Source organism: Elephas maximus, chromosome 8, assembly GCF_024166365.1.
Source record: "Elephas maximus indicus isolate mEleMax1 chromosome 8, mEleMax1 primary haplotype, whole genome shotgun sequence".
Lineage (NCBI taxonomy): Eukaryota > Metazoa > Chordata > Mammalia > Proboscidea > Elephantidae > Elephas > Elephas maximus.
Window position 1 is genome coordinate 87,888,900 of NC_064826.1, and position 27,237 is coordinate 87,916,136.

General features: G+C 36.7%; 1 protein-coding gene across 1 annotated transcript in view; it reads right to left on the bottom strand.

Moving 5' to 3' along the window:
- Positions 1-248: 248 nt before the first annotated feature.
- Positions 249-27,237, bottom strand: part of SKAP2 (src kinase associated phosphoprotein 2) — a 180,566-nt gene continuing 153,577 nt past the window's right edge. Inside the window, exons 10-13 of the mRNA XM_049894443.1 lie at positions 23,487-23,567; positions 17,874-17,986; positions 3,355-3,456; positions 249-2,942 (exon numbers count right to left, since the gene is read on the bottom strand). Coding sequence (XP_049750400.1) covers positions 3,364-3,456; positions 17,874-17,986; positions 23,487-23,567 — 287 coding nt within the window. The 3' untranslated portion in view covers positions 249-2,942; positions 3,355-3,363. The remainder of the gene's footprint in view (positions 2,943-3,354; positions 3,457-17,873; positions 17,987-23,486; positions 23,568-27,237) is intronic.

Consider the following 27,237-nt stretch of genomic DNA (forward strand, 5'->3'; position numbering starts at 1 on the left):
AGTCTAAGTCCTACAGCAATGAAAGTCATTTGTATTATCCATACTTCTTTGGATAAATTCAGATGACAGCCCCTATTTCATTTCTTCATTCAGTTTGGAGGCCAGATGGCATTAGAATCATTTACTTCACCTTGTTGTGCTTAATTACTACAATCAACACACTATTTTCCAAATTAATCATAACAAAGTAATTTCATTAGTAACACAGCAGGCTGTTGAAATATTAGCATCATAACAGTTTGGAAACAATTAAACTTTATTTGAACCTTAAAATTTGCAGAGTGGAACATTATTGTAAGATCTAATGGCATAGAGTACAAATTCAGTACAGAGCAAATAATCAAGCAAAATGCTATATAAAATATGACTTACAATCACCTTTGAAAAAAATTAGCTCTCTAACTGTTCATAGAAAAACAAATAAAAGCTAAGCAAACATAATGAGAACGAGCAATTAGCATATTTTCTAACAAGCCATGTTGTTGAAATTCACATTAATGATATTATGATCTTGTCGAGTGTGTGATGTATCGTCAAGGGCGTAAAGGAAACTTTCTCGCTGGTACTATAGAAATGATTTCATCAAATGACTGTAAGTAGTCATGAATTGAACAGAACAATTATTTTTCCTATCATTCTGATGTTAAATCTTCTGTTTCTTTTATCTCCCACCTTCATTCAAGTTAAGAAAGAACAAAGGCAGAAGAGCTCTGGACTGAAGGAACACTTTACTTCTGTATTGTCACTGTCCACAGAAAGACTATTTGGCTTGGACTTGTTGGTCATCAGTTGGCAAAGGACTCCCTCTCCTGGATTAACTGTAAAAAGAGGCAGGAATCTTCCAAATGTTCTACATTCTGTGTGAGTCTGTGCCTGCATGGGGGAGGGGTTTACAAACGAGTTTGTATGCAATGAAAAGCTGCTGCCACCTACTGGCCTAGTACTGAAAACTCGGCTTGAACCATAAGCACAAAACCAGCTAGGCTAGTTACACCTGGAGTGGAACCACAGATGCTTCGGCTTTTCAGCTACTCAGGCTTTGAAAACCAGTCTATTCATTAATTTATTTCCTGTCTGTCCAACTCTCTGCAACATCGTTTCAATCTCTTTGGTGGCGTAGTGGTTAAGAGCTATGGCTGCTAACCAAAAAGGTCGGCGATTCGAATCTACCAGGAACTCCTTGGAAACCCTACGGGGCAGTTCTATTCTGTCCTATAGGGTCACTGTGAGTTGGAATCGACTTGACAGCAACGGGTTTATTGGTTATATTAGAAAAAGGCAAATGACTACACAAATGTAACTTCTGAAAGCTTTAACCTGAAGATGTGTGTCTGTATAAACTAGAGTTTACACACAATCCCTAAAACTAAGATTCTTCTTAAACATTTGAAATTGGGTGATCACGATACTAAGGGGATAATTATAAAATATACCCTCTGAAATATTGCTTTCAATAGTTTTACATAAATAATGGAGGCTTACAAATATTTTTAGATCTTCTGCATGGTTAGAATCTCTATAAAGCAAAGATGTGAAAAGTTCAACAAGGCAGTACCTATTAGTTAATGATTCAGTATTAGGAGATTATATCTATTCCAAATAATTGTTCAATCAGCAATGCATTTAGATACATATTAAGGCCATAATGGCACCTTTTAGGCATTTAAAATACCTTTGGTTTTCAAATATACCTGTAAAGGTAATAATATAATTCCACAAGTCTTGCTCAGGCAGCACAGCACGTGACTCAAATGTCAGGCTAGCACTAGCCTTTCACTCACCTGTTGGCAAGTTACAATGCTACCATTGTGATCTCTACACTTGCACTCTGAGCCTTCTTTTGCCCTCAGTACTCTGAGGGGATGGAGGTGACACCAAATCTGGAATTCTACTGCTTCCTGGTGGGACCTTAACAGACCAGCAATGATAAGGCAGGATAAGAAAGTGCCTGGCCACGCGTTTTCACGGGAATACACTGAGATTCTTTATACCGTTATATCAGCGGAAGAATGGTGATGCTTATAAACTTTTTTATTTTACTACATTTAAACAAAACTACGGTACCAAATGTTGGCAAGCCCATCATATAATCAGGATATCTTTTATCGATTCAGTGCTTTGCACAAACCATATTTCTGGCTGGCACATGTGTTGCAGGGGACACTGCACTGCCATATGCAATTCTATTTTTTTCTTTCTTGTGGCTATACTAAACATAAAGTAGATTTGCCCATCAGTAAAAATTCTTTCAAGAAAACAGTATCGTATGAAAAATACTAAAGATAAATCATCTACAAAGCTTTAATAAAGCCACATTCTTTAGACCCCCCTGCCCCCCCGCCAAAAAAAAGCCAAACCCATTGCCGTTGAGTCAATTCCAACTCAAAGCAACCCCACAGGACAGAGTAGAACTACCCCATGGAGTTTCCAAGGAGTGGCTGGTAGATTCGAACTACCAACCTTCCAGTTAGCAGCAGAGCTCTTAACCACTATGCCACCAGGGCTCCACATTCTTTAGATAGCACCTATCAAAACTTTGCCTAACATATTCAATTAAATTTTCTACGAAATTACATATTACATTCTAAAAAATAATCTCCAATAATTAAGAGGAATTAGAACTCACACTAGAAGTAACAGTTAACTATGTAGTACATATAAAATAGTGCTGAATTCTTCACACAAATCAGATGGGTAAATAAAAACCACTTATTTCTTTGCAAAAAAGCAACAGGTATAACTTCACTGTTTGCATCTATTTTACATTAATACCCTTCATTTAATTTCACATCAGAGGAATAGTATAACAAATGACTACATAAAATAACCGTCGAAGACAAACGATGCTCAACAAAACAAAGAAAGGTTATGAGCTGCCACTCCTGCTTTCATGATGCCTCTAGATCCAAAGCACTTGCCCACAGCCACAGAATCTTCCTTTTCTGCAAGCAGAAAGGGAAAGTTGCATTTTAATTTTTTTTCTTCAGTCTAAATGTTGATTTTTCTGCTCATAAAAAATGACATTTTTAACCAAGGATAGATGAATGCTTGCTCAACATTTTGTTAATTCAGCTCCTCGGAAAGGCCATAAAAATGGTTATCTTACTAAAGAGGAGGAGGTTTGGGAAAACAGCTGGCTATTATCACAGGAACTTTCTCTAAATAATCCATTTCCAAAGTAAATTCCATGAAGTTATTTTTTGAATCAAGCCAGATAAAAGAAAACAAACAAACAAAAAAATATTTTGGGACACAATCTTTGTGTTAAAAGAAAACTACAAGGCAAAGACTCAGAAGGCAGAGAACAAGAGAACATATGAGCTATTACAGAATATTGGATTAAAATGTACTTACCCAAGACTCTCAAATATCATACATCTCCATTACGTAGGCTTTAGGCACCAAGCCAATGGCTCCCTTCATTTCTCCTACCCACCAGCCATATCTATTGTATTCCTAATTGAAAACAATATGCAATATTAACCTTTAGGCTGGTGTAAGTACAATGTCGTTTATACATAACTTCTTAAAAATGGTATTTCCTTTTATAAAGTTACAAGAGCTTGAACTGAAAATTAAAACATTTTAATCTTTCTTGTTTCTGGACACTTTAAAAATGCTGTTAAGGAAAGATTTAAATTAACGAATATGACAAAGCCTATTTATTACACAGTGTAGAACACAGAAACAGCCACTTATGATAAGAACCTAGAAAATGAAACCATCTAAGGAATAGGCTGTCTGGGCCCCTTTCCCTACTCTCTTTCCACACAGCTTAGAGGACACCTTGTGTGTGCAAGCACCAGGCTAGAGGCTACGAGGTTAAAGCAGGGATCCTTAGGACACTATATTTACCCTCAAGAAGCTTACAGTCTAGCAATAAACTACCTAATTCTTAGGCAAACTTATATTGCCTAAAATGATTTAGAATGTACAGGTGTGCCCTTTCTTAAGGAACTCAAATACAAGTAAGCATATTTTAAACAGATACATTACAGAGTAAGGAAATACCAATAACACAAAATGGCTCCTTTAAAAAAGCTTCTTCTCAAAGACATTCACTGGTGCTTTTTATTGATCGTAACCTACCTTAGATAAAGGATGAGTAGAAGGAATTTAAAGCTGGTGTTAGATTTGCCCTTACAAAGGAAATAAAAGTATCTCAAGCTATAAAGGCAAAATATTAATCTAGCTGTAAAAAAAAGTGATTGATGAGTCGCTTTTGCATCGACTTTGCAATGTGAGATAAACCTGTGCCTCCTTCTCGCCCCCCTTCTCCTCCACTGACAGATACACCACTGCTTTAGGCATGGTGAACACTCCGTAACCGGTCTCATGTGTCTGCCAGATTGACTAATGTATTTTTATCTCAAATTTATTTATGTTTAGTGAGATACAAACAAAGTAAAATGAATTACAAGTTTCAAGAATATCATCTTCCAAAAGCAATACTCCTCCTGTAAAAGCACTGTAGGACCCAAATTTAATTTTTCATAGAAGATAAATTTTTAAAATCTATCCCCAAAGTAATTTAATAGGTTATGATTTTCCAACATCTGAGTCATAGATAAATGTGCATATTCATATTAAGTTGTATCTGGGGAGGGAATGTTAATACTAGCAGAGACTTAACATTTGTATTGATTAGCGTGCTCTTGACCATCAGAGAGAAAAAATCATACGATTCAATACAAATGTTGCCACATTAGCCTATGTATTGATACGGAGTCTATCAATGGAGAAATTATAAAGTAAAAATCTATAGTTGCTTTTTGAACAGTAGACACTATCAGAATTAGGCTCACTGGAAGAGCCAGGTGGAGGGTAAGGAAAAGGCTAATCTTGTTCTTATACTAATGAGTGCACAGCTGCGGGCTTGCTTTATGAGGTAGTGGACTCAAGATAATAACTTTAAAAGTTCCTGACAGTGTAAATTTAGTGGAAGAAATGATCTGACATACAATATCTGATGCAGAATTCAATGACGGTGACTATAATCTACATGGGGCATATTTTTCAGAAGAAAACACCAACTTAGTGAAAGCTATGATTAACAATCATTATATCCTCATAGGTACCTAATAAAACTGCCCTTTCCAATTTTTAAGGCAATGAATATAATTAGAGCCTAATGCTTAACAAAATAATGTACTTAACCTCCCAGAGGCCAAAGGCCTACATTATAAGACTTCAAAATGGAAAGTTAACAGGGTACATCTGAATGTGAAAGCGCTTACCTAATGCCTAGCTAAAATTTCTTTAATTATTTGGAGGGAGTAAAGGAACTAGCCCCCCAAATGGTAGACACAGAAAACATTCAGTTAGAGGACATATTATGACCCAAACCTGCTTCCAGAGAACAGTCTTCAATCCAGGTTTCAATGTTTAGATTCAAATTACAAACCAGAAAGTCCATATTACTTTATAATATTCTCTACCTCCGTTATAATCTGCACTGTCAATTAAAGGCATATTATTGGATCTCAAAAAGCCTGCTCACATCCAACTTTAAGAAACTGATTTCCCACCAATCACTTCAACAAAGGACCAGTGACATGCTTCACACTTGAGAGAACTCTGCAATGGTAGACTGGTAAGATTCATTAGACAGAAGCACGGTAGTAAACAGCAGGGAGGAGTTTATTCAGCTGTAAACAAATTCCTTAAAAATAACATTATATAAAAAAAATTAGACTAAAATAATTTTAGATGCTTCACTTAATTAATTTAAAATAATTGAAAAACATGAAATATGCACCTCATAAAAGTACTCTAAATATCACAGATTTAAATCAGAAAAGGGTACAAATAAAAGCCAGAATGTTTATGACTTCACATCCGTAAAGAATTTCATATAATACTCCTGTGTGGAATTAAGGGATAAGATAAAATATAGTGAAGTAAAATTCTAGTAGGCAAATTTATGGATTTACACTGCAGCCACTAGGGTGTGTCGACAAGACTGCAAACACAGGAGCTTTTACTTTTATCATTACCATCCTCTGTATGAGCCTCCTGAGCAACATGAATCCCAATTAAACCATTTGCAGCCTATAAATTGGAAGGAAAACGCTTCTTGGGGTACAGTATTCTAAACTTCAGCCTGAAGATTCAATATCATACGAGGTTTCCTTCTGAAGACAAAAATTTGCCTTTCTTTGCCTTCCCTCTTTGCTGTCCCCAAACAAATGTGATTATGAATGATATATTACTTACAGTGGAAAATAATGCCATCGATACAATGTTGTCTTGCGGTCCACATGCTAATTCTAACATTGTTCTATAAAGTCACAGGTGGGTCATTAAAAAAAAAAAAAATCCTCAAACCTTATATTGTAAGTAAACAAAAAATAAAAAGACAAAACCATACCAGTCTGCCATCTAAATCTTTTAAAGGTTAGGAAGCATCATGTCATCTTTATGGCACACGAGATCTCAGGTACAAGAAGGTCTGCCATCTGGTATCCTTCACTCTATTCGGCTCCTAACATCAGCTGAAATGCTAACAGAGGCAAGTGACTGTACTTCAGGAGGACTGATAAAATAATGAAGAGTCCTTTAATCTACAGGAAACCATTCTAGTCAATTTATAAGAAATATTGCATCCCTTTGTAGGACGTGTAATTATTTTCTATTAATCATGTGCTATAAAGCTACATTATGCGGTTATTCTGTTATCACTAGAAAGAGGCCTGCAGTCAGCTTCTGACAATGTTAGGTAATTACTAACACAAAGCTTCTTTCTCCTCCCGTAGTAATGCTATCAAGATTCAGAGGTGTGGTGATGCTTATTGTATAAAAATAGTACTCAAAAGAAATTCAATATCTGCAAAATGGATGGCTTCAAGGCAAAAATGTAATGTGGCAGCCAAAGAAGCAAAAAAGCCACTTGGCCAAGAATCTGAGAAAATCATCATAAAGCAGCACCAAATGCCTGTAATCTAACTACTGTGTTTTCAATTTTCATACCATTACAATACTTTTTACTTGTTTTATTTGGTAGTTAAAATGTTAATATTTATTAAGAAGCAAATTAAAGTGCTTGCATCGTTTTAAGATTGTGCAATAAGGCAGGGAAAAAAGGACTGGTTTTGATAAAGTGAAATAGAGACCTGTCCAATACAACAGTAAACATATGTCGTCCCCGTTTACTCATTAACTAAATCTCTCTCTGCTGGAGTATTATTTTTCACTTAAATAAGGCCCAACATTTACTTAAATCCTTTTCAGCACTATGATTCTCATTTCTCAAGTATGTTAATCCACTTTCTGTAAAACATATGGTAAAAGGCTGTTGTCTTAACAGAAACTTGAAATACTAATAAGAGTGTGTGATGTACGGCCCTTTCAGAAATTAGTTACCACTTTGTTTGAAAGCAACAGGTGTGAGGAAGGTTAAAAGACTCTGTGTTCTTTTTCCAAACATATCTGTGCTTCAAAACATACCAGTCTTTTGGGAAAATGAAGCTAATTTTATTCATAAAACGTAAAATACACTGAGTCTAAGAACCAGTGGACGTTAGCATTGTTTTCCAACTATTCATTGTGATATTTTCTGAGTTATTTGCAAGAATTTTAGTATTATGAAAACTAGACCAAAACCAAACCAAACCCAGTGCCGTCGAGTCGATTCCGACTCATAGCGACCCTATAGGACAGAGTAGAACTGCCCCACAGAGTGTCCAAGGAACGCTTGGCAGATTTGAACCGCGGACCCTTTGGTTAGCAGCCGTAGCACTTAACCACTACACCACCAGGGTTTCCTGAAAACTAGACAATTATGCAAAACATGGAGGCCTGATGGCACAGTGGTTAATAGCTTGGCTGCTAACCAAAAGGCTGGCAGTTCGAATCCACCAGCTGCTCCTTGGAAACCCTATGAGGCTGTTCTGCTCTGTCCTATAGGGTCGCTATGAGTCGGAATCGATTCAACGGCAATGGGTTATGGGATGTAAAATACAGAAATATTCTCTTAAGGGCTACCACTTCAGCCTCTTCTTTGTTATTATCTCCAAAAAGAAACTTCAAGAATCCTATTATTTCTCATACATTCATTCTTTTATAAGGTTCTCTTAAAATCTACAACAGGAACTTGACAATCCCAGTGTTTTATTACTATTATCTACACATTAACCTCTTGAATCTTAGTTTTCTAATCTGCTAAATGAGATTGACACGAACAATCTCTAAGGTCCTCCAAAATGTCTGAACACCACCATTCATAAGCCTGCTTGAAGACACTGTTTCCCAGTGGCTTATGAAAATCAACCTCATTACTTTATATTTACTGCACAGGTGTGACTTCCATTTACCCTAATTCAAAGAATCACTATTTTTTCTAGCACTTCATTGTTAAAGCAAGAGAGACAAAGCAAGAAAGCTGATAATAAGAATTTATCTCTTAAAAGCAATTTTAGTTTCTATCCCAGGGTCAAAACATGTTTAATTCAAATTTGGACGCAGTCGCCGTTTACAATACTGTGCAGTAAAAACTTATATTCAGATTGATGATTTGTAGATATTGTCAGACAAAGACAGATCAGACCATGCTCACTACAGGGGTCTCGGCACTCAGTGTGTTTTACGTACCAATACATGGCTCTGTTGACCCACTCCTCTCTATCCCAGTTGTCCTCACTCTACTTCAGGCCTTCATCACCTCGTTCGGGATTACTGCGTCGTCAGCTCTGCCTCCCTGTTCTTCCCAGAAGCTGTCTACACTGAGTGACCCTGCTGCTCAAGAACTTATAATAGCTCCACATTGCATTAAGTACAAACTCATCTGCTTGGCTTGCCCCCAGCCTACTAGCAACATTCTTCTCTCACTGCTCTGATCCTCACAGTCCAACCTTCTACATTATACTCATTGCTACCTCTGTCATGATGTCCCCTCCCCAGAGAATGGCCTCCCTACTCAAAGACTAAGTCCTGACTCAAGTTACTCAGTTGTTGTGAGCACTTCTCAGGATTATCTAGCCCATAGTTACATCTCTCATTCTCTGGTTCTACACTTTACAGCACTTATTCCTTAGTAGTTTTTATGTACATTAGCTTTGTCCCTTCAAGTAAAATAGAGTGTAAGCTTGCTGAGGTCAGGGAACTGTCTAACACTTTATCTGTATGCCCCATACTATAGGATAAGTAAAAAGTATTCATTAAAACATGCTCTATCTTCATTTTGGATGATGCATCAGTTGAATATCCTAAATATTTTCTTAAGAAATGTAACTTCCAATAGGAGTATCTTTTCCTTGGTGTATGGTATTAGACTTACTTTGGGAATTCTCTAATAACTAAAAAACGCATTTGTTCTGAGTATGTTACACACACGTGAGTTTAGCTATGCAATCTGAAGAGCATTGCTCCCACTCATGTTTTCCAGTGCACTATGTGGGGTGCCTTGTCTAAAGAGCTTAAATCCCATCTGCGGAAAGAAAAGCATCCATCCTCTGCAGGACAGGAACAAATAATCCCAGTTCTTGTTAAAAATGAATTCAGTTGAATTTACTTGTAAGCTACTGAAGACATTAAGATACAACTCTGCAAGGGTAGAAACAGTATGGTGAGTACAAGGGAAAACTTGCTGGTTTTTCAGCTTCTTCATATTATTCTTACGGTTATCTTTTCCAAAGATCCAGGGTTTCATCCCAGCTCTGCTGCTAACTAGGTATGCAAATTTGGACAATTCCCAAATTCTTCAGGGATGATTTTATTTTACATTGTTTACATTGAGACTCTACAATAATGCAGTTACACACATCAATACCAGTTAATATAAACAGATAATTCTAAGTATTATATATTTGGGCCCTCACAGATTCAATTTTATAAAACCCATTGCTATATTTACCATAAATTTTTGTTGTTGTTGTCAGGGCCATTACTTGCCACTGTTGTACTTATAAAAAGTTGTTGTTGAGACCAGACAATCAATGCAGATTACAGAAATTCATGTGAGAATTTTTTTTAGTCATCAGAGTTGGGAAAAGCCAAGGTCCCTCCTTTAAGACTACAAGGAATTTTTAGCTGCCTGTCTCTCTCCCTTTTTTAGTCTGGCTGCCAAGAAGCTAAGGCCAAATCTGAAGCTCAACTCAGAAACTCCAGTCTTTAAAGGTCTCCAGAGGGGTAGTCCTTTTTCCTCTGGACTTCCGTTTATTTTCCCCAATTACATTGAACCTCAATTTCTTCCTCTATAAAGTGAATGGCTGGCATAAAACATCACTAACTCTATGATTCTATCATTCTAAGTTGTTTTGAGAAGTTCAAAATTATTTCTTATTTTTAACTTTTAGTAAACACATAATAAACACTGATCTGCCATATTAGGGATACCAAGATACTTAAGACACGGTACTCTTTGAAGGAGTCCAGGGTTTAGGGAGAGAAAGAGACATGTAAGCAGATAATCCCAATATCGTACATTAGGTGATAGAAAAGCAATTTGTAAAAGGTGTTAGAGAAGCAACTAACCCTACTGTGAGGTCTGGGGAAGCTTTATAGCCTGATAGTTGGGCTGAACTCCCGATGGAATATTAAAAGGGCATTCCAGAGGCAGGGAGTGATAAATAGCATGTAGAGAGATAAAAGAATGTACTGTGTTCAGGGAAGAGCAATTGGTTTAGAGTGTGGTTAGTACAAAAAGGTGGAAAGGAGAAGAAGATGAGGTAGGAAAAGTAGTCTGGAATCATTTAGGCTGATTTGGTTTTCCACTCCTACCAATCTCTAAGGTGAGGGAAGAGGGGTGATTCTGACTGACTGTACTGGCTCTATGCTTCCCTTCCACTGATAGGACTGTTTACCCCCTTTCCATTGCATAGCCATGCTTCTGGATTTTATGTCAAGCAGACACAGAAAGTAAGCACTTAAATATTTAGTGAATGAATAAATGAATAAACCCTATCTATAATTGAAGTTCAAGTTCTTCTTTTTTTTTTTTTTAATGAACTTTTCCCTATTAGGAGCCCTGGTGGTGCAGTGGTTAGGCACGCAGCTGCTAACCAAAAGGTTGGCAGTTCAAACCCACTAGTCACTCTGAGGGAGAAAGATGTGGCAATCTGCTTCCATAAAGATTACAGTCTTTGAAACCCTATGGGGCAGTTCTACTCTGTCCTACAGGGTCGCTATGCAGAATCAACTGGATGGCAATGGGGCTTCCCTAATTACTCTGGGATTAAACAATCTCCCTCTCTTCTAAGGGCCTCCAACACTACAACATTTATAGCCTACACAGTGCTGTATTATTATAATTTTCTATCTCACAGGTTGTTCTTCTCTACAACTCAATTGCAATATCCATATGGGAAAAAGACCAAGCTTGTGGCTTCTAGATCTTGCTCAGGATAGTGATCTGCATATTAAGCGTTCATCAAATATTTGTTGATTGACTGGAAAATGAAATACTTTCGACTGTCTATAAAAGATTTAATTATGCAGAAGATACTGTCAATAAGATGGCTCACTGTTGTTTAGATGTTGGATGTGACAATTACAATTAACTTGATACAGAAAAAAAGCTCAAGTACCGCTCAAGGCCCACTTAAGTGGGGCAAAGTAGAAAGTGAAAAGGCGTTAGGGTCAGTGTTTCCCAGCTAAACTACTCACTAGCTGGGTGTCCTCAGGCAAATTACATAATAACATTATTGAGCATCTGTTTCTTGATCTGCAAAATTATAACACCACTGGCTTCATAGGATTATCCCATGATTAGCTGAGTGAAAGCATATAAAGTGCCTACAACAGGGCACTGCAGGTGCTCAGTGAATGCTTTTTCATTCCATCCTTCTCTCTTCTCACTAACTGGTGAAACAAAACACCAGGGCAACATAAGGAGAGTACTTTGAAATGCACTATAAGGCAATCTGATTATTATGAACAGTTCTCTACCCTGTTCTTCCAAAGGGAATGTGCTCTTCCAAAATGAACATGCTTTTAAGGAACATTACATTTTCACTTCTTAGAATTTTACTGGGTTGTCTTTTTTTTTTTTTAATAGCCAACCATTCAATGATAAATTCTATAATTCCTTTGTAATTTATTAAACATTTACTCTAAAATGTTTCTTAATCAGTAGCACATCTATGTCTACTCTCTGATTCCTAATACTTTCCCAGGAATATCTAGCTCCATGTCAGATGGGAGCAGACAGAGGAGGGAGGCATCTCAAAAGAATGAAAACATGCTGTATACGCTGAGGGAGTTCCTGGTGTTTTTCAGAGAGGAAAGCATAAAAGATCATGGAATGTTCAATTTAGGATTAAAAAATATATTTATCAATATAATGCTTTTCTTTAAGGTTGTTTTGTTTTGCTTCTGGCAAATCCTTGATTATTCCACACACTAGTCCCCTGCAGCCTAACTCCTTCCCACCTCACTTGCTTCTCTGAGACTCGGCCTTCTGGCTTACCCTCTGCCTCTCAAGCCACTGTAAGGGCTGACCTTGCCAGCCTGCCACCTGAAAGTACCATCCACTTTTATTGTCAACATTTTTCTGCTATGCTTCCTTCACTTCATGTAAGAGAAAACAGGGAAGTACCTGAGCATAGATAAGAGGAGCCCCAGGAACGGAGCCACGACATCTTCTGATGTGGCACTGTGTCCATAAACTATATTACTACTAGGAAGAGGGTGGGTACTAAGTAGTAGGTCATCACTACTAGGGAGAGGGTGGGTACTAAGTAGTAGGTCATCACTACTAGGGAGAGGGCAGGTACTAAGTAGTAGGTCTGCCTGGTTAATCCTTCCACTGTACCCCAAGCCCACAACACCCCCATGTTGACAGCATAGAAACTAAATGCCACCAAACCCAAACAAATACAACCACAAGTACTAATACTCCTACTTCTTCCCCAAAAGGCTATAAACCATAATAACATTTTGGGAACTAGCTTAGCGTCAACAATTTATGTCCTATATTGAGATGTCCTAGTTACTCCTCAGCGGTTGTCATGCTATTTGTGGCACACTGGGTCAGAGAGTCACAAGTGAAAAACTAGGATAGCTAAAAAGTAACTCTGTATTTCCCTCTGCCAGCAGGGCTCAGTAAAGGCTTTCATATTATCGTATTTTTCTGGTAGGCTTGAAGCCAAAAAAAAACTTAGTATATGGATCTTTACATCCTCACAGTGAGAAGCAAATGGTCAGTGACAGTCACAATTCAACCATCACTGGAAAAACCCAACAAACAGATATAAAGGGAGGTACTTTATATCAACCAATACACATTTTTAAATGTCCTTTTATTGTATATTAGTGAACAGCACCTTAACCTAAATTTCCTACTCAATATTTTTTACTTAATGAAAGTCTGCCAAACTAAAGTCATATGTGCCCTAGACTAGGTAAAAAAAAGTCCAGGATCTTTGACTTGTCTTATTTTTCTGTTAATACCAGACAAAGTAGCATGCCTCTTTCCTGCTGATGCATAGCTCTACTGTCAGTAAGTCTCCAAAAATAATTTATTGCTTTAAAAGTAAGGATAAGAATGTGGTTAGCAATTTACTGATGAGTACAGATTTGCAAGATAAACTAATAGCGTATGGAGATCCAGAAGAGCAGGATGGAACAAAATAACCAAAGAAGGATGTAGTAGTGGACTATACCTACTGCTACATAATCTGGATTCTGCTATTGAAATTATAAAATGTCATAAACATAGTTCTAGAGAAATACTATTAACTACAGTATTATGTCCACATTTTAGGACGTGAGAAAACTGAAATGCAAAACTAGTCAAAGAATTTAACTTTTTTTTTTAATTTAAAAGTTTCTTTAATAAATGAATCTGAAACCAAGCCTTGTGTTTCTGAGTTAATTCACTAACAATGCTACCATGAAAACCACAAATTTCACATTTCATCTGTCTCTATAAACGTGCTCCATTTTTTAGGGGGGGAAAAAAAAGAGATTTCTAAATCACCACTGAAGCCTGAAATGTATCAAGTATTTTAGTTTAATACATTAAAATAAACAGCAGGAACCCAATATGGGGCGGGGAGGGAACCTGTAAGCAAAGTTACTGGCTTGCCTTCTTAGGCCAGCAGTATTTAGATTTATTATTAGTGCGGTTCAAAGGTTAAAACTGAAAAAATGCTGGACACTTTGAAGGAGGGGCCAGCTCAGCCAGGGGTCACATGACTGTTGCTAATCAGAAAATGTTAAAAAGGGAAGGGAGAAGGACAGGGTTATTTGCCTACTCTTCTTTATTTATTGCAACATTTGATTTTTTACTTTAAGGAAAAAAACAAAGGCTAAGATTTGTATAACTCTCAAAAGAGGCCTAATTAAACATAAATCACTCCCAGGCTGGTTAAGCACAGCTAACACCCCAGCATCAAGGATTCCTTGCAAAATAAAAAAAAAAGAAGACTGAATTTTAAAATAAAACTGTATTTCTACAGTGAATCTTAATTAAGATAGCCTAATCCCCTTTAATCCCCAGACTCATTAAATATTTTTCTGCTATTACATTTACAAAATTAAAACACTATTATAATGCATACCATTTCATTTATTTCTCTAAATGTTCATTTATATTAAAAGAACACATCTTTTCTTAAACTGTTCTGTGTTGCCTTTTTTTCAAGGAGTATTTTCAGAACTGACAACCTTCTAGAAGTAAAATCAAAGTGTTGATTTAATATTTCAAATTATTGGTCGGTTAATTACTGAAAGGAAGTGGCTTCTTTAAAATCTTTTAAATTGTTTTATTAGAAAAGTCCTGAAATTAATTTCTTCACGAAGTACATTTTGTCTCCACAAATATTGTGTTAGACTCTTTAAAATGTATTCTTTATATGTGCAATTTTTACATTTAATTCAGAATGATGAACAAAATTTTTCATGACTAATGCTAATACTTTATTGACACCAGACAGGGAAGTAATAACCCCCAGCTAGGTTTAAAAAAATTTTTTTTTTTTAGGTTTAAGGTTGGATTTATGACACCATTTTGATTGTGCAACATTAACTGCAATTACCTGCACCACTCATTCTGAGCCACTAGATGGTGTAAAAAAATAAATTAAAACAGTAAAATTTCATTCCATCACCAGAAAATCTAAATAGAACTCTAAGAAAGATTAAACTTATTTCTAGGCACATAACTACTCTCACAATTTCTATACTAATTGTACTTTTAACACATCTAGCAGCATTTAATATTAGCTTTTTTTTTTCCACCTTGACCTTGAAATAAGCCCTTTTGAGCCATTTATTGCTCTCTTCTACTAAGAGCTTTGAGTTCTGAATTTATAATAATACCAAGCATTCAAAATTACAGCCATCGTTCATATATTAGATGAATTTATGATACTACCTTAGAGCCTCTGTTTGCCAAAGTTTTGATAGAGCTGGAAAGCCAAGCCAATAAAAGATTACTAGAGAGTCTCCAGAGATTCCCATCTGAATTTGCCCAAAGCAAGGCAGGGAAGTAACAGTCTTCACAAACACAGCCCAATCCCCAAAAAACCTGAAAATCTGCAGCCAAAATGCCCATCGGTGGTGCAGGATTTGTCCAGATCCCATGGAGGGAGAGCTATGCTGTGTTAGTGAGCGTGCTTTCTTCTCACCTTCACCAAGATTTACCTGTTTGATGTCCAATTTTACTAGTTGGTTAACTATGGGTATTTAATAATTTCATCCAGTGATAATATGTTAACAATGTCTTGTCTCTTCTTCTAGAAAACAAAGACTCCCAGCTAAAATACACATTTCTAGAAGGTCTCTTATGAAAGGATGGTGATGGTGGAACTTCAAGCCTTGTGAAAGGCTGATGGAGGAAGTACTTCTGGTCAGGTCCCTCTCAAATCGCAGCATTTAGAAAGTTTAGACGGTATTATACACTTACCATGAGCCAGGCCACCACTAACCTTAGGTTTATGATCAAACTTCACAAATAAAACTATAATCTCCACAAAACAGGTTTAGGAGAACAGGAATTACTTCCCCATAATCCTAGAAGTATGATACCCATCTACGATTATATATTTAATTTCATGTTAACAAAGAACCACTTTCTGAGCAATGGTCGATGGTAGAAATGAGACATGTATATGGGAATGTTGCTGATTCACAGCCTATCCTGGCAGTTGACTGGTGCTCCAACAAAGTTTTCAGTGACAAAGAAAACATGATTCATAAAGAAGGCTTTAAGAACAGATCCACATGGGCTTTGCAAGTTCCATGTCTGAAAAAGGGGTATAAGTGACTTTATGCCATTTACCCCATACCCTGACATTCCAAGTGGAAGCTAACCAACCTTTTAATTTCATATACAATTGCAACTAAACCAAAGAAAGAAAATGTGAGTTAAGTAAATATAAGGAAATACTGTCATGATTCCAAGAATGTTTCTTGACAAGAACTGAAACGAATCAGTTGGATTTCTATATTAAAGTACTTAGCTCAAAAAGCTGTTGCCTTCACTCAAGACAATTACACGCTCAATAGTAGGCTTAATCTAATAGTTGTAATGTGGCTATCCATAGCTTCCAAGAACTGAAAGTGTCTTTCAAAAAAAATTATACTAATGAGCTCAGAACTGAGAGAGAGAAGTGACAAGCCTTAGCTTTGGACACCTCAAGTAGCAATTATCACAGTTAGATGTGTTTACTTACTGAATATCTTTTCCACAAGAATCAACACATACTTCTTTCTTATTCCTTTTGGATTCCTGGTACCTAGAATGGTCGGTGGCACACTGTGGATACTTCATTATGTTTCAAATTAAAAAATTAAGTCAAGAAGAAAAGAGGAAGACAGATAAAAGCAGAAAAAAGAAAATGGGAGGAAAAGCACCAGTCTACGAGTCAAGATGCTTGGCTCTAGTACTGCTTTGGCACTTTCTCGGTCCAAGTTCCCTTATTCGTAAAGCAGAGGATGGATAACCATTGCTTAGACCCTTAACTCTAACTTTCTATGACTCTCTGTGTTATGATTTTATGCACCAGTCATCTAGTGTTAAAATTCAGTAGGTGACTTTATTTACAAATTCTTTTCTGTATCTAACGAGTTATTATCTCTCTGAAAAATCCAAAATATTTATTTCTCTGATCCAGAAACCACATTAAATGCCTGCACTTAATATTTATATAACACTTCCCTTCTTATACTTAAACTTTTTCCATATATCATTTATTTCTAAAATAGTCTCATTAAGTAGAGATAGGCAGTTTTTTTTTTTTTTTTAATCCCCATGTTATGGTAAAGGAAATTAGATATGAAAATTAAGGGAGCTCATATAGGTCATTACAGATTTAAAAAATCTTGATTCTTAAATCTAAGGACAGAAAGAGTCTGAATAGTCCAGTATCTTAAGAGGCAGAGACAACGACTTTTTAATACATAAAGATGAATGCATAGCAATATACTTTTCCATTCTGCTTATAAATGCAGTACGTTAAGTTTAAAAAAAAAAATTACCTAAACCTGTCTGAATAGAAAGCATCGCTTTTAAATTGTCGGAACACTCACTTTATTTACGTAAAGATGAAAAACTCCTTCTATAAACACAGTGTTTCCAGTAGTGAATGGCAGACAAAATCAGAGTAAGCACAGCGAAGAATAAAAAGGAAGAGGAAAGAAAAACATAATAAATAACCTAATAGCTTACAATGTTAACTTTCACAGAAGTATATTGTTTCTGGAGAAGGCAGTCTGTGGACATGAGCCAAGGGCTGAAGTGATAGGTAAACACTGTTAAGTTGGATTCTGTTATCTGATTGTGTTTAAAATTTGATTATATTTCCCTTGACAAAATAATTAACTATTGTGAACTCCCAATTGGCGTTTTTCCTCCAATGCTGGAAATCCAAATGCATAAGAACGTAGCTTTTTATTTACCCCTTTAGGGCTGTCATTTGGGGATATCTTCTTACCTTGCTAAGAATGTAAATCACATCACCACGTTTAAATGACAACTCATCAGAAAGAGCTCCTGTGCAGTCCCACAAACCCTGGTAAAAATTAGCATAATCAGTGTTTTTATCTCCTAGAAAGAAGAAAGAGAAGGCAGGAGTTAGAGCTTTCATGTAACCAGTCCTTGTTTTAAAGTGAGCCAATTAGAAACCAAAGAACCACTCCGAACCACCAAAATAAGCTCAAATACCCTGTCCCGACTCAAAGAACATTTTATTACACCCACACAAGAATCCTATTTTTTACTATCATCTAATTAAAACCATTTTCAAAAAGATGTTTTTTCTCTCTCCCTTTCTTCTTTTCATCTAAAGCTTGTAATTGCAAGGTACTGTCATCAAACCAGTACCTAAAATTTGCTTCCCACTTATATAACAAACTGAAACCCATTTACTACATGCTTTTTTTTTTGAAGAAGGTAAGCCAACCACATTGCATAATAATAAGCAATATTCAAGAGGTGTGATGAAACACATCGTGAAATAAGCATCTCACAGAATTTGGGATACTTCATAAAAAATAATAATAATAATAAAGGGGCTAAGGTGCAAGTATAAATCCAAACTAGGAAACAAAATGGAAAAAAAAAATTCTTAAAATGAGAAAAAAAAAATTCCTAAAATGAGGAAAAAAAAATGAGAAGCTAGCTAAAAGAAAAGGATAAAGTGGGAATAATACAAAGGACAACTCCTGCTCTTTTCTTTGGGGACTTTTATACCCAAAGCCTCTCAACGTTATTTCTAAAATATTTTAGAAACTGAAATTACCAATGCTGAAGCTGCATTTTCCAACTTATTTTTGTCCACCCCAGTTTAGGATATTAGGCTCTATTGAATAAACACGGAATGTACACTGAAGTTATCAGCTCATCCTTCTAACAGCATAAGCACAATGGATGTGATGTGCTCAAACTGCCATACAGACCATTAACTGATTGATTATTTAGTGCTCTCCTCTCCGTAATACCACAAAAAACCGGGTAATAAATGCTTTGTCACTTATACAATGTGGGTCTCCTGAAACACAGCACAGAGTTAAATACACTGGATGCTTTTGTTACACGGAGCACTGTTTCCTGTTTTTAATTTCATGATAATTGAGTTTTGATGAGTTAAGGCAAAAAGAATGCAAGTGATATCAATAAGATGTCCGTGTATTCACTAACCAGGCAGAACATATACATGCTGACAACTTCCATCATTGGAATGTCATCTTTGAATTCTGAGGGGATAACTGTAGAGACACATGCCGGATCAGGGCTGTCATCTTAGTTCTGTTATATGGCTCTCAAACGGCAAGCTCCTTGGCAATTCCAACACAACTATCCACACTGGTGTGCCATTAGGGTGTTTGTTTTATTATACATAGTTTGCAATTCATGGAAAGTGTTAAGTTTATTAGAAATGTTTAAAATTCTCTTTAAATATTTTAAAAAGCCAAAAAAGACAATCTGAATAAAATGAAATCTGAATACTTAGGAAGCAGGACGCTACTCCCCAATTATACTCTTAAAAAATTACTTAACGACTAGAATACACAATTTAGCAAAACCCCCCTACTAATTTTTTTCCTCTTGTTTTCCAAGAATTAAAAAAAGGGAAAGAGGGAGGGAGGGGAAAGTAGGGGGAAGAAGGAAAAGAGGGAGGGAGACAGACAGACACCATACTGACTTCTCCACACCAGCATTTGGGTCCCATCACTGATACCAGTAGGAACGTGTACAAGCCTGGGAATCCAACCAAGAACAATGCTTGTGGCCACCCTTCATCACATTTCGCCCCCAAAGCATATATTAAGTAAATTCCATAGACGGACACTAGAGGGCACTCCGACTGGCCAGATGACTCTAAACACTGTCAACCTTTTTTTTAAATTACTTAATAATAAAGTGACTTATTTCGTTTAAAAACCACTTATTTAGACAAATAGAGATTTAGAAGTTAAAACATTCTCGTCAGACTAAATCAACTGCTAAATGGGTCAAATGTTGCGCCCCATGCAGTCCGTCAGTGTCAATTTAAAAGTCAAGGAATTAGAGCAAAGATTGGATGACATCATATTGCATGCAAGGCCCTCCCGGACAGTAAGTGGCCAGGAGGTAAAAAGATCTAAATCGCTGGTTTCCCCAGTCAAAGTTCCTATGTGTTCCCCATGCTGCTCAGCCTTAGGTTTGGTCCAAAAAGGCTGAAGAAACAAAACTTGGGCTAAAAAGTGGCGTAAAGATTTTGGCTTAGCTGTGGTAACCCAAGGGTTTCCCTGGCTGCCCAGGCTGTGTTTTTCTTTTTCATTTTCTCTCACAATAGTTTTTCTTTCAATAAATTTTCAAAAGGGGGCAGGGGGGAGGAGAAAGAAGGAAAAAGGAAAGTCTATGGTGATTTCCTTTTTTTTAATCCTTATCACTTTGGGGTCTCTCTTCCTCTTGATGTGCTTGGTGAAGCGCCCATTAACACTAATGGGAGTTACAGGAGCACAAGAGAGGAAGGGAGACCCCCACGGTGCCCAAGATGCATCGCTCCCTAGACGTTCGTCAGGAGCATTTCATTAAATCTCACTGCTGTAAAGTGGCAGCAGAGCTCACCACTCCGCAACGCTGGGAAAAAGATACATTTTCAACCGTGCTCTCCATAATCTTGATGATGATGTTACCAACCTCATTTCCGCATCCCACATGTGAGCTCTGTTACAGAATAATAAGTAGTTTATGTCACACAGCTACATGTACACACAATTTCCTAGTCTATTTCGGCGTGCAATACTAGTTATAAAGTAGAATCACAACTAGGGAGAAAACCTGATGGTAGATGTTTATTAGCTGTCATCTCCTCAGGAAAGCAATGTTTAAATTCTCGATATGAAATCTAGACATGAAAATTAAGAATTATTTCGTTCCTTAGTGAGCTGCAAGCTCCTCTGGTTTCCTTTTTTTTTTTTTTTAAGTGTGGCTAAACATACATACAGAATTAAGTGCAGCCTGAAAAACATAGTAGGGTCACAAAAGTAAACGTTGGTCACAAAAAATCAACCATTTGAGTTATGTGTTAAAACAAGCTAAATATGGAATAGAGCACAAAGTCATAAACCACAGAAAAATATGCATTCTAAAGTACAAATTAAGCTTGTTTAGTTGTCTTTAATCCATTGATTAACTTTCCTATTGTTTTGACATGATGATCTATTTTTCTCAAAATTACAAAAATCACCTTATATTTCTTATTTTAAGAGGCATGAATGATTAAAAAAATAAAAAAGGAAGGAAGGAAGAAAAGCAGGGATGGAGGGAGCGAGGGAGAGAGGAAGGATTGTAAATGAACCAGCCAATGAAGGATGTAAACAATGCCCTTGCTCCTGCTTTTAAAAACATACAAAAACAGATTACTGAACATGCAGAAGTGTTATGAAAGCATAAACTAAATGTGTAAACACTGCAAAAACAAAGAGATTTTTACAATATGATGACAATAGATGAAACATACGATAAAATAATGGAGAATCTCACCCTGTTACAGATTTTAAATGCTATTTTAGGAGGGTAAGCATATTCTACTGTGTCCTAAAAAGTCAGAGTATTTTATATATATATGCAAGCTATGTAATCTTAAACATGAATGCAATGAGTAAACTTGTAAGAAACATAAGATTAACTTTAATTCTGTTTTTGTTTTTAAAGTCTTACATCAGAGCAGTCTGCATTTTCTTTTTTTAGTAAAAACAGTCAGTGTGAGAAATACATAACATTCTTGAGTAAGGTTAGAAGTTCATGTCATGTGATGCTCAGCAAGATAGTAATACCCTTGTCAACTCATTGCCGTACATGGCAAACAAACTTCTCGTGTTACATTTTTGACAGCCTGGGGAAGATCAAAGGTCAGTGCTATGCAAAAGCATTAAAACTGTTGCTTGAAAAGAATTTCATGTCACTAAAGATAAGAATTATTGTAGTGTAGAGCTTTACGGCTAGTCCATGAAAAACTAGTTCTACTTATTGCATTCTTTCAAGGAAAAACCAATTTCCTTCTCTACTCTCAAAGGCAAAAATTTGGGAGATGGTTACTTTAAAAGGGTTTTTGAAAAATATAATCGCTTAGAGCCAAAATATTTGTAACTGTGGAAAGAGTCTCTACTATGTGTCTACCTCTACACCTGAATCTTTTTTTTTTTTAGAAAAGAACTCTATGTTCTTGGCAGAAGCTTTATAATACATAACCCAAAACATACATACCTAAGTTACTACTGAACATAATCCTCAAGGTTTTACCAGGCCTAGTATTTTATCGCTGCATTTTACAGGACTGGAGTGCTAACATTAATGACTTTGTCCTTGCTTCCTTTCTAAGAAAAGCAAACCAAAACCCTTTGCAGCAACCTGCTCCCGCTTTCCTGCCCAGGTCCGGAAATCAGGCCTCTGTTTCCTTTCCACATGTCACAGTAGGAAGGTCTCTGGAAAGCTACTTCCTGAACACACGCTTCTTGTCCACCCTGCCTTTGACAGCTTGTAAGAGTGATGTATGGATACATGAGAGAGAGGAAGGTGACCCCAACTACAGTCCCTTACAGGACACAGGGATGATATGGCAGACCTTGCCCCAGCTGACATGTGGCTATGAAGAGGTGTAAAGTACTGATAAGAAGGCAGTCCTTTTTTTCTCGTGTAAAATAATTGCTGGTTTATCAAAACGAACCTCATGCTTGCACTACAGATATGGTTTATCTCCTGCTATTTGGAAATAACAACCAGCAAGAAAAGTTGCCCATATCATGTGATTCCCTACAGTGTGTGCAGTTATTTTTCCAGTCTCATTCATAATTAGTACTTGGGGCCATGTGCCAAGTAGAAATGGATAAGGGGAATAGCCTTCCTAGCCTTCCAGGCCACCAGTGTCCTTTCGCAATTTTTAAGCTGCTGTCACTGGACTCTGGCATTTCTTACCCAATTCATTTGCTTTCTGTGTTAATCATATGCAATGAAGATATGCACGGCCAACATTTAAACAGGCTGCAGATCAATTAGCCGTCTTAAGTTTATCTGATTTTTATCAAAGAAGACAGAGCTGTGGGTCGATTGTCAGAGCCTGTGTCAAGTTGACCTTTTCAGAGATGTCTACATTGCCAGTCCCCTGGGCAACTTGTTGTCCCCTGTTAGTCTCTGAATGGCAGAAGTCTGTTCTGCTCAAGCACAAAGTATACACAGATGTCTATATTACATTCTTATAGATTTGACAGCAACTGCATGTTGTATCTATAAGCTGTCCTTTAGCAGTGACACTTCCTCAATGATGATAAGCTAATTTATGCAACTAAATCTCCTTTGTGCAGAAATGAAAGCTAATTGAGTCATTACAAAGTAATTCAGGAAGGAATACCTTGTATAAATTGGCTTACTTTATAAATCCCTCTCAAGTGGTTTTCATGCATCCTAAATGGGACTAAGCAGCTTATCAACCATAAGATACCCAGACTGAACAAGCCAACTTCAGGGAGCTGTGCAAATGTCTTTAGAGCAGCTAGAAGAAACTGCCTGAACTGAAGTGAACAAAACCAAAACGAGCTTTACCAGAGCGCTAATAATTCATTACCGGAAGTGTTAGAAACACTGTCCTGACTCATCTTCCTCCTTTGTTCTTCCATTTTCACTGAAGCACTGTCTTCTTCGTCTTCTGCAAATAAACAAAATAAATGACACACTGAAGCATTTCTTCAGGGGTAGCAACATAGTACTCCATTCCATACGCAAAACTAAATGCTTGTAACCCATAAATATTACTTTTCAAACAATAAAGCTAACCCGCAATGCATTCCTTTTTCAATCATCTAAACCTGAACAAATAAACCTCCTGCTATTTCCAAATAGCAACTGGACCAGTTGGCTAGATAAAATTTAAGATATGTACTAAAGCTTTGCAGATTTTGTTTTAAAACTCATTTGGAATAACCTTCCATCCAGTAAGCCCTTGCCTTGACATCCATATTATACTGATACACTACCTGATACTGTGGCAGGAGTACCACAGATAAAATCATGGTCTCCAAAATATTTACAGAGAGAAAATACATGTATGTATATTGTTGTTGTTGAAGCGCTTACAGATGAAGATCAAAGACCAGAGCCTTCAATATGGATTACACCTCAGCATAAAGGAAAGAAAAATCCTCACAACTGGACCAGTAACCAATAAATGGAGAAAAGACTGAAATTGCCAAGGATTTCATTTTACTTGGAACCACAATCAACACCCACGGAAGCAGCAGTCAAGAAATCAAACGATGCATTGCACTGGGCAAATCTGCTGCAAAAGACCTCTTTAAAAAGCAAAGATGTTACCCTGAAAACAAAGGTGAGCCTGACTCAAGCCATGGTGTTTTCAATTGCACCATATGCATGTGAAAGCTGGACAATGAATAAGGAAGACTGAAGAAGAATTGATGCCTTTGAATTATGGCATTGGCAAAGAATATTGAATATACCATGGACTGCCAAAAGAACAAACTAATCTGTCTCGGAAGAAACACAGCTAGAATGCTCCTTAGAAGCAAGGATGGTGAGACCATGTCTCACATACTTTGGACATGCTATCAGGAGGGATCAACCCCTGGAGAAGAACATCATGCTTGGTAAAGCAGAAGGTCAGCGAAAAAGAGGAAGGCCCTCAATGAGATGGATTGACACCATGGCTGCAACAATGAACTCAAGCATAATGACTGTGAGGATGGCGCAGGACTGGGCAGTGTTTAGTTCCATTGTACACAGGGTTGCTATAAGTCGGAACCGACTCAACGGCACCTAACAACAATAAGTTATTTCTTTAGTATCAGATACTTTCTTATGTTTTTTTTCACTTGGTCTTCACAGAAGGATACTAGGAGGACCCTCATCCTTCAAGGCAATTCCCCAAAAGTTACACTGAGGACTTACCATGTGTCATGCACTATGGTGGATGTTAACATTTCCTAGATAAATAATTTCTAAATCCTCACTTCACAAACGAATAAATTGAGACTCATAATGGTGAGATAACTACCAAAGTTTTATTATTTAAACTTAGGTTTCTGATTATAAAGTTCATGTATTTTATCCCATATATATTTGGTGTTTTTTCTATATTCTTTACATACTCTTTCATCACATTCCTTTCCCAAGTTACAGGAAGAGATATGATAAGATTAAATAAGAATAGTTTTAAGCAGTGTCATTAAACTATTATTTAATATCAAAGAAACATGTATTGCATTAGTACTTTCCCCAGCTAAGGATTTATATACAGTTTAGAAGTACTTAAGGCAGGACAAAGAAACAAAATGGCCTGCCAAAGAATAATAAGGTTCGAAAAGAAAAATAATTTCAAGAAACACCCAAAACTTTGAAGAAAATATTACAAAACGTATCTACATACCATTATGACTATTAAATAACTCCATCAATAAATCTTCATTGAGTATTAAGTACACGTAAGAGATAGGATCTACCAAGGAGGCAATTATAAGAGGGAGCTTCTGCCCTCAGGAAATTGACAGGATCTATAGGAAAATGGAATAAGGGGCATATAAACCTGACAACTGAGGAAAGTACTGAAGAAGCTGGGGAATAAATACCATGAAGGCTTTGAGGGTTGGAGAGAATCTGAACAAGGAGAGATGGGAAGGAAGGTATCTCCAGACAGAGAGAAAGGCATGAACAAAAGAAGGCCGCACAATCAGATTCATTTTGGCTAAAGAATGTGGTACTTCTAGAGGAAGAGTAAGATGGCAGATAATGCTAGTAGTTTGGGCCAGTTGTTGATGGGCCGTGAACATTCTGCTATGGATTTCAGACTTTAATTGCCTGGGTAATAAGAGCACCAGAAAGGCTTTTGAGCAGGAAAGGGTATGAGTGAAACTATGAGGAACAGTAATCTGACCCCACTGTCCAAGATAAACTTGGAGTGAAGACCTGGGAAATAGAAAGTACAAGTCTAGCAAAAGGGAAGGAAGTCTTGAACTGAGGAAACACAGAAAATAGGAAGGAGATGGATATGAGAGGAAAAGGGAAGTAAAATCAGTAAGTTTTGTCACTGACTAGATGTGGAGGGATAAGGGGAATTAAAAAATAATAATAATAACCAAGGATTCTGAGCTTAGTTAACTGAGCTGTGGATAGCCAGGATATGCTCTTTTGCTGGGGGAAGGCAAGGAGCTGCATTTCAACATGAGGAGTTTATTTCATGTGCTGGTGGGGCAAGCCAGAGGAAATGTCCAGAGGCAACTGGAAAGGGGTAACCGAGTTTGGTAGAGGTCAAGACTGCAGATGTAAATTTTTTTATGCAAATATTAATGGTGATTAATCAAAATCAGCACTTAAAATCAAGTTTGAGAGTTACCATGTTTATAAGACAAATATGACTGTTTTGAATTTTTGTATCTCAATTCAAACAAAATAATAAAAGCTCTAATATAAGGAATGGCTGGGAAATATTTGGCACTTTATGTGTATTAGGCTGAGTTCTATAAAAGGACATCATGCTTGGTAAATTAGAGAGTCAGCAAAAAAAAAGAGGAAGATCCTCAATGAGATGATTGACACAGTGGCTGCAACAATGGGCTCAAACATAACGATTGTGAGGATGGTGCAGGACTGGGCAGTGTTTCATTCTGTTGTACACAGGGTCACTAGGTGTCAGAACCAACCTGATGGCACCTGACAACAACAAGAAAGGGATGGTGGGATTTAGGCTCACAATGTCAGCCTCAAGACATCATAAACACTGATTCAGATAATTAAATGGGAAAACTCTGATCTTTGGCAAAGTTAACAATGAATTTAGAAGAATTCATTTACTATAAATTTTTTCTTTTTTATTAAAATTTAACCACTTATAATGTATGCTGGGGACTGTACAGTGGTGTCAGAGAGCTTTGTCCTAAAGGAATTTATTCTTAAATCAATAGAATAATAGTACAAAAATATATTTACCTAAGTATCAATATATACTGTGAAGTATCCAAATTGAAACCAATGTGAGATACTTAACAAGCAGTATTTTAGAGGCTGGGATGCTCATTAAAAACACTTCCTTTCTCCCTTTCAAATCTAGTACTGATATTTTTAGGTCAAAGCCTTATGTATTTCATACATCAATTTTTCTTAACAATATTTAAACAACTCATTTTATCTTGGGCTAAGAATACAAACATCGTTCATTGAGAAGATAATAAAATCAAATTCAGCAGTCTTTTTTTTTTTTTTTTAAGTCTTAGGGAAAAAACACTCAGACTGAACCTTGAATAGAACCTGGCCAAGGAGAATGTTCGATAAATACTGAGTGAACAAACAGATTCAAAACTCATGGGAAA